This window comes from Thalia democratica, chromosome 1, assembly GCF_965202585.1.
Source record: "Thalia democratica chromosome 1, ktThaDemo2.hap1.1, whole genome shotgun sequence".
In the NCBI taxonomy this organism is placed as follows: Eukaryota; Metazoa; Chordata; class Thaliacea; order Salpida; family Salpidae; genus Thalia; species Thalia democratica.
The window spans coordinates 114,267,867-114,275,373 of NC_139165.1; the positions used below are offsets into that span (position 1 = coordinate 114,267,867).

General features: G+C 31.6%; 1 protein-coding gene across 1 annotated transcript; it reads right to left on the bottom strand.

The window, feature by feature from the left end:
* Nucleotides 1-929: 929 nt before the first annotated feature.
* Nucleotides 930-7,209, bottom strand: LOC145842331 (laminin subunit alpha-1-like). Its single transcript, XM_082949759.1, has 8 exons — nucleotides 7,018-7,209; nucleotides 6,678-6,796; nucleotides 6,400-6,589; nucleotides 5,899-6,048; nucleotides 5,428-5,584; nucleotides 1,793-1,923; nucleotides 1,343-1,565; nucleotides 930-1,087 (listed from the first exon to the last, which is right to left on the bottom strand). Exons 1-8 carry the CDS (start codon nucleotides 7,207-7,209, stop codon nucleotides 930-932), a joined length of 1,320 nt encoding a protein of 439 aa, XP_082805885.1.
* Between the last annotated feature and the right edge of the window lie 298 nt (nucleotides 7,210-7,507).

Sequence of the window (7,507 nt, forward strand, 5' to 3'; positions counted from 1 at the left end):
ATTTAGCTAAGTTAAAAATAAAAAAAAAAAAAAAAGAAAAGAAGAAAAAAAAAAAGAAAAGCGTATAAAACGAGTATACAATAATTATATGAAATATGCTGAAAAAGTATTGAAAAATAGTACAAAAAATGTTGGCTAAAGAAAATATCTATCTACAATAATATACAGTAGATTAACACAAAACTATTGTGTGTGTTATATCGACAGTCACAGATCTAAATAAATTACTTTTATTATTAATTTTACAGATTATGTACAAATTTTTCGTCGAAACTTTCAAAGAGGTAGCGTCAATTTCGTTATGCTGAATTTCCCGCGAAAAAACGATCGAACCGTGAAGATTTTCCCGCCAAATTTGCTGGTGCTTCAAATTATTTCTCGCAATTTTCATTGCTTTGTTTGTTTGCCTAGAACGTGTTACATTTAAAAAGCTATCATCTATTAATAAGTATACAGTCGAGTCTATCTAAAATTTACACCGATATAATCATACAAAGTATAACTTACTCTGTTAAAAACAAAAAACAGTATGACGTAATATGTACTGAATATTTGTAATGTACAATATTACGTCATACTGTTTTTTGTTTTTTTGCATAACTTTTGTATCTTTGTTTAGTACAGTGCTTTGTATTTTGAATTTAACTGGCTGATGATCAGAGCTTTATGAAAAATTAAAGCTTTGTGAAACATATGTTCCAGAATTTTTAAAATCGCCATTTGAATAAATTATATATATATATATATATATATATATATATACAAACTGTTACCTAACTACTTTACGGGTTGTTAAGAGTGAATAATTAAGTACAATCCTAAAGTGTTTACAAAACCTTTATAAAGTTCAAACAAATACCGTAGTGTATTTGTAACATTCTAGCTCAAGTATGTACGCTAACGAAAACCAACCTATTTTATGAACCACTTCACACATTGTTTGCATTAGAGGGACACGAGTTAGGTATGATTCCTTTAACTTCAACAGCATCTTCTATTTCTATTTTTTCACCTTTTACCACAATCATTCGCATGCACCCAATGAAATTGTTTGTTGTTTTCAAGTGGGGTGGTTTCGCTACAGACACTGAAAATTTACAATTTTTAATTTAACATTTTTTGTACACAATAATAGAAAAACGAAAAAACTTATAAACTGGTTTAAGTTTTATTTCTGATAGAATAAATATAAAATTACTTAACTCGGTTATACCATTTAAATATTTTGTATCAAACAAAGAATACACCAAAGAAAGAAACAGTAAATGCTAACGTTAGATTTTATAACTTACAAATCATATTAAAAAAATATATATATTTATATATATATGTTTGAACAAACATGGTATTCCCCCGATGTAAAGAGGTCTTCCCTGGGTGTCTGCTGAAGTTTGCGTGTGAGGAGAATTGGCGGTTATGACGTCATAATCGTCAATTCGCATGCTTAATGATTTCAGGTGTTTTTGAACGACCACTAGGTGCCACTTTCCGTCGCACAGTGACGTTATAGAAGGCGATGACGTCACTGAAAATATTCCTCCGCCGTTGTTCGCTTGGAAAACAAGCTGTTTAAAAAAGAATAATAACTAAACGTTCTGGAAGACTACCTATATGAGATATTTTGAAATGAATTAGTTACTAACTTCTACATTGTTTACTACTTTATATGTTTTGATGTGTTTAACAACAAGTTAGTTAAGAATAAGTGAATAAATGTTGAATTCAAATTAAATATGAATTTAAGTTTCGATTTTAAGTTTAAAAGAACAGTATAATTTTAACAAAAACTAACTTTTCCTTCAATCATCTCCAATGACAAAAGATCTTTTCTAGGATCACTGACACTCAACAGAATTGAGTTCGGATAAAAAGTTTTGATTTGCATTCTTATTTCGGTTGTTGTACCTACTCGAAATGAATTTCCTAAAAATTGTTATTAATTAGCACATTTTGTTACATTTTTTAGTATATTACATTTAGTTTATATAAACTTACATAATTCAGTTTTTATTCGTATAAAGATAAAAAAAAAACAACAAGAATATACTTAAAATAAATATAAAGAAGTTATGAACGACTCATTACGCTTATCATAAATTAAGAATGATGTTACTTAAAATGTTTAGTAAATGAAAAAGTTTAATAATATTAGTTATGTTTAATATGGCTTCTCTGTCTACTCAACAAACTTTCCTTCTTAATATTCTCATGATAAGATATAGGGTGGGTGTCAGAATGACACAGCGACAAAATGACACGGTGCATCACTTTGGCACGGTGCGTCACTTCGACACGGAGGGACACTTTTGCACGGCGACAAAATGACACGGTGCGTCACTTTGGCACAGCGACAAAATGACACGGTGCGTCACCTTGGCACGGTGCGTCACTTTGGCACGGAGGGTCACTTTGGCACGGGGACTAAATGACACGGTGCGTCAGAATGGCACAGCGACAAAGTGACACGATGCGTCACTTTGGCACAGCGACAAAATGACATGGTGCGTCACTTAGGCACGGTGCGTCATTTTGGCACAGCGACAAAATGACACGGTGCGTCACTTTAGCACAGCGACAAAACGACACGGTGCGTCACTTTGGCACGGAGGGTCACTTTAGCACAGCGACGAAATGACACGGTGCGTCACCTAGGCACGGTGCGTCACTTTGGCACAGCGACTAAATGACACGGTGCGTCACTAACATGGATTGCATAAGTTTGCATGGATTAACAAACTTACAAGCAAAACTAAACTTCTTCAGTAATATAACTTTTAATTGTAAAATTTTGATAGTAATCAGTTAAACAACAGATTTATTATATTTTTTCCAAACTATAGTAGCTTGATACATTTGAAACTATATATGATACATTGCTTTTAAATTTAAGTCATAGTATAAAAAAAAAATATTCTTAAGTTTTATTTTTTACGTTTCACGATTTTTCATATTTATGTAATGAATAAAATTTAGTATTTTTTGTTAAAAGTTTAATTAATTATTATCAGGAATTGTTATAAAATATAGCTAAGAAATAATTTAATACAGAGTTATTTCGTAGTAAGAATAAGTCATGCGTGTTTTAACTCTAGTTTTTAAAAATACAGAGTTAAGCTGCTTTTGTAGTAACTAGCCATTTATATTAAATATGTATGTATATTTATATTCAACAAAAGATAATAAGTTAGGGTGTTTACTTAAAACTCTGTATTGAAAATATATAATAAACTTGTCTAAAAGCAAATAATTAAAATTAACGGACCTGGAGCCTAAATTTATGAAAAAGTTAAAAGTAGTATTATGAACATTTGAGAGAAAATTAAGAGTCTGATGCAACCATTCATGCGCATTTATATATTTATCACTTTAAAAAAAAATAATAACTAGAAGAGGTTATACATACAACATTGCTGCTGCAGCCTTCTAATTAAAGCTGCAGCCATTCTATTAAATATATATCTAGACTATGAGTCTTTTTAAATTTTACAAAACTTTTTAGTCTAAAATATAAAAAATTAGACTTAGAGTATGACAGATATTATAGTATTTTATTGCATATAAGGATTTAATTGCATTTATATTTAATACAAAATCAGTAAATAAATTTCATAATAATACAGTAAAAGCAGATTTTAATTTGCTTGTAAAACATTTCTTCTACTTTATATTCTTGAGTTTTATAACAAAGTTATAAAAAACTCGATTTGTCTTAACTCTGTTATGAAATTAATATTTAATTTTCTATTATTAATCTTGCGAATAAAAAAAGAAGTTTTTTGTAAAAATAAATACATTTTCTGGGATTTCTAAAAACTTTTTTCTAAAATTTTAAAACAATATTGTTTATTAATTAGGAGTTAATTTCTTTCTGATGAAAAAGTAAAAAAAAAGAATTTTATTATTATACTTTCGTCAGGGAATGCAGTAATTTAGTTCAAAATTGCAACCTATTAAATCGCCAAAAGAGCGCAAGTATTAATTTTTTAAGCATAAAAACGTAAAATAAGAACCGCATTAGAATTTAGAATTACAACAGCAGAAAAGTTGCTTTCGATAACGTCTGAGTTTTAGTTTATATAACAAATTTTCTTCTGTATTTACATCTACTAGTTTATTGTTTTGATGTACTGAATGATTGATCTAAAATGAAGATTGTATTTTTTAAATCAGATTGTTGCTGAAGTTTAAAAAATATGTTTATATGATTTTTTATCTTTCTAGTCGTAAAATGGCAAGTCATTTTCTAATTTTTATTACTCGTTTTAAGTTCTAGTATTAAACTTTGTTTAAGTTTTTCCATTCGAAAGAAATCAAAAATAAATTCCCTTTAATTTTGGCAGTCGTATTTTGTTAAAAAAGTTGCTGCTTTTGCATCTTTGTGAACGTTGTTTGATACAAACAACTAGTTGTTGTTTATTAAGCACAGCTTTTAAGCACACCTAACACCTTGCTACTGCTTAAATTGAGCATGTTGTTTATAAGTACGACGATGAGAATAGAAGGTATAAACATTACGTGTTTCACTTTATTTTATGAAGTCACGATCAAAAATTCTTGCGGTCTTTGTTTTTAAAGTTAATCAATGTGATTGTTGCTGATTCTACAAAACCGGTTAGAAGACAGGAAACCGAAAAGTTTCCTAGAAAAATAAGATCGTTGTTTATACCAATGAAGATTGAAGTTTCACAACAAATCGTTCCCTCCCTTATTTACCACCGTGTCATTTTGTCGCTGTGCTAAAGTGACCCTCCGTGTCATTTTGTCGCTGCACTAAAGTGACCCTCCGTGCCAAAGTGACGCACCGTGTCATTTTGTCGCTGTGCTAAAGTGACCCTCCGTGCCAAAGTGACGCACCGTGTCGTTTTGTCGCTGTGCCAAAATGACCCTCCGTACCAAAGTGACGCACCGTGTCATTTTGTCGCCGTGCCAAAGTGACCCTCCGTGCCAAAGTGACGCACCGTGCCAAGGTGACGCTCCGTGTCATTTTGTCGCTGTGTCAAAGTGACGCACCGTTTCAATTTGTCGCCGCGTCAAAGTGACCCTCTGTGCCAAAGTGACGCACCGTGTCATTTTGTCGCCGTGCCAAAGTGACCCTACGTGCCAAACTGACGCACCGTGCCAAGATGACGCACCGTGTCATTTTGTCGCTGTGCCAAAGTGACGTACCGTGTCTATTTGACGAGCGTGTCATTTTGTCGCTGTGTCATTCTGACCCGCTCCATATGATATATAAGTATTATACATTTATATAACACATCTACGATAAATACATATATATATATATATATATTTATATATAACATCAGTGCTCCTTGATTTTTACAGCTACGTTGAAGTGTGTTTAACCGTTAACAAACAGAAACATGTATTAGTGTAAAAAAGAAAGAGTATTGTTTATTTTTTTCATAATGTATGATACAAACTCACTATGTTTAATGTAGCTTCCTTGGCCGCTAAAGAAACTTCCGTATTCAATATACTTGTGGCAAGGTACAACACCTCTGTTCTGAAGTGCGTTCCTGAAATGTTTCTTTTGTTCATTAATCATCAAGTTGCCTACACATGCATCCATACTGTTCGATATCTGTTTGGAAAAAGTAGTTAAGTAGGTTTGAAAAGCTAGCTTGCGTTTGTGAAATTTTTGCGTTTCAATTTAAGATTACACATTTTTCACGTAGTAACTATGGAGAATCTTGCAAAAAAAAAACAAGAAGATCAGTTGTATGATTGTTCTGGAAAAATTGTTTATTACACTTAAGTATATAACTGTATTCAGGCTAGTAAATCAGTTTTAAACATCTACAGTTAATCACAGCGGTACCCATATATTTTCTTTACTAGTTATGCATTAATCAACTCCTAACTAAACTAAATTTAATTTTTAAAATGTCAACTAACAGATCCAACTTTGTATTTGAACTCCGCAGAGACACCTCCAACATACAACAGTCTTTTAAGATGCATCTTAGTGTCTGCTTTTGCTTCTGATCTGATTCTTCTTCTATCGACTTGAAGCATCCCTCTCCGTTTACTTTTTCTTATTTTGATCTGTAGAGAAAAAAAATAATTTTGTATAAGTTTTTTGTTATTTTATTATAGCAAATGTTCAAGGCATTTTTTTTTCAAGCATTTATACTTTTTTAAACGACTCATAAAAAGTAAATAGCAAAAAAGTATCTTAAAAAAGTATAAGAAAACCCTGAATAGTAATTAAATTATATGTTATAAGTTTTTTCTTAATAATTTAAAGTTATAATTCTCATACTTATCACATAAACTCTACCTTATGTTGTGTATATTTTAGACTTTGTTAGCAATAGTGGTCGTAAACATAGATAAACAAGGTTTTTTTAATAAAATAAACACTAAATTTAAATAGAGAAAATGTAAAAATCAAACCTTATGCCACATTCCATCATCTATTGATTTTTCAGAAACCATTTCAGCGGATCCCATTGAAGTCTGAAATTTGAAAATTGGTTTTCCGTCTTTGATCTTCAAAGAGAAGAAATCGTTTCCATTGAACGCTCCAGAGTACAAGATCAACCCTGTCTTGGCGTACGTTCGTATTCTTAGTGATATGGTAAATCTGTGAGGATGTAAATAAAATCATGATAGTACAAGAAAAATCTAATCGTATTTTCGTGTTCCCTTATTATTAGTTGTAGTAAACTAACTTTCTTGATATGGGTTTGTCAAAGTTGTACGCAAGGTAGCTGTTATTGTTCCTCCCAAAGTGAGCGGCGTTTCTCCTTTGTTTGGAATAGTTCGGAACTCCACATTGGTTATTTGTTTCCTGTGATAGAAAATTTATTCAGTTAGATTCAGATGATAACTTTTATAAAGTCAAGTAGTCAACACATAACAATGTTTGAAAAAATATTTAATTCTGTTGTTTTTAAAACTAAGTCAGTACACCTACTGTCAAAATAGATAGATTTTTTATATATTTATCCGAAAGTTAAATCCAACACACTCTCATGTATCAGTACAACTCGTTAATAAATAAAAACTCACCAATTTCTCAAGGTCCTGTTTCGTAGCACCTTGTCCCTTATCTCTAATGACGTCATTTCTTGTCGTCGTGACAACCGGTGATGACGTAGCTGGTTTGTCGGTTGGTGGGGGTTCAGTTTGATGTCCATAGCAACCGCCCATGTGAACGTTGCTGTGACGTAACAACTCTTTGTCGTTCCACTGTGACGTCATATTAGAAAAGGTAGCTGTTATAAGTGTAATTAATACTCGCAATAAAAACTAACTTTCTTGATATAGGTTTGTTGAAGTTGTACGCAAGGTAGCTGTTATTATTCCTCCCAAAGTGTGCGGCATTTCTCCTTTGTTTCGAATAGTTCGGAACTCCACATTGGTTGTTTGTTTCCTGTGAAAAATAAACTGTTTAATAGGAATCAGATGATAACTTGTATATAGTCAATTAGTCATGTTAGAGCAGGGTTTCCCAAACTCATTTTCTAAATCGCCCCCTTTTCAGAAACTTGAAAAATAA

Bases quoted from the DNA above. Each gene is read 5' to 3' on its own strand.
- LOC145842331 (XM_082949759.1), bottom strand. From the start codon at position 7,209: ATGACGTCACAGTGGAACGACAAAGAGTTGTTACGTCACAGCAACGTT. The intron at 5,585-5,898 runs GTTAGTTGACAT...TTTTCCAAACAG, and splicing joins TCAAATACAAAGTTGGATCT to ATATCGAACAGTATGGATGC. The intron at 1,924-5,427 runs GTGAGTTTGTAT...AACAATTTTTAG, and splicing joins AGGAAGCTACATTAAACATA to GAAATTCATTTCGAGTAGGT.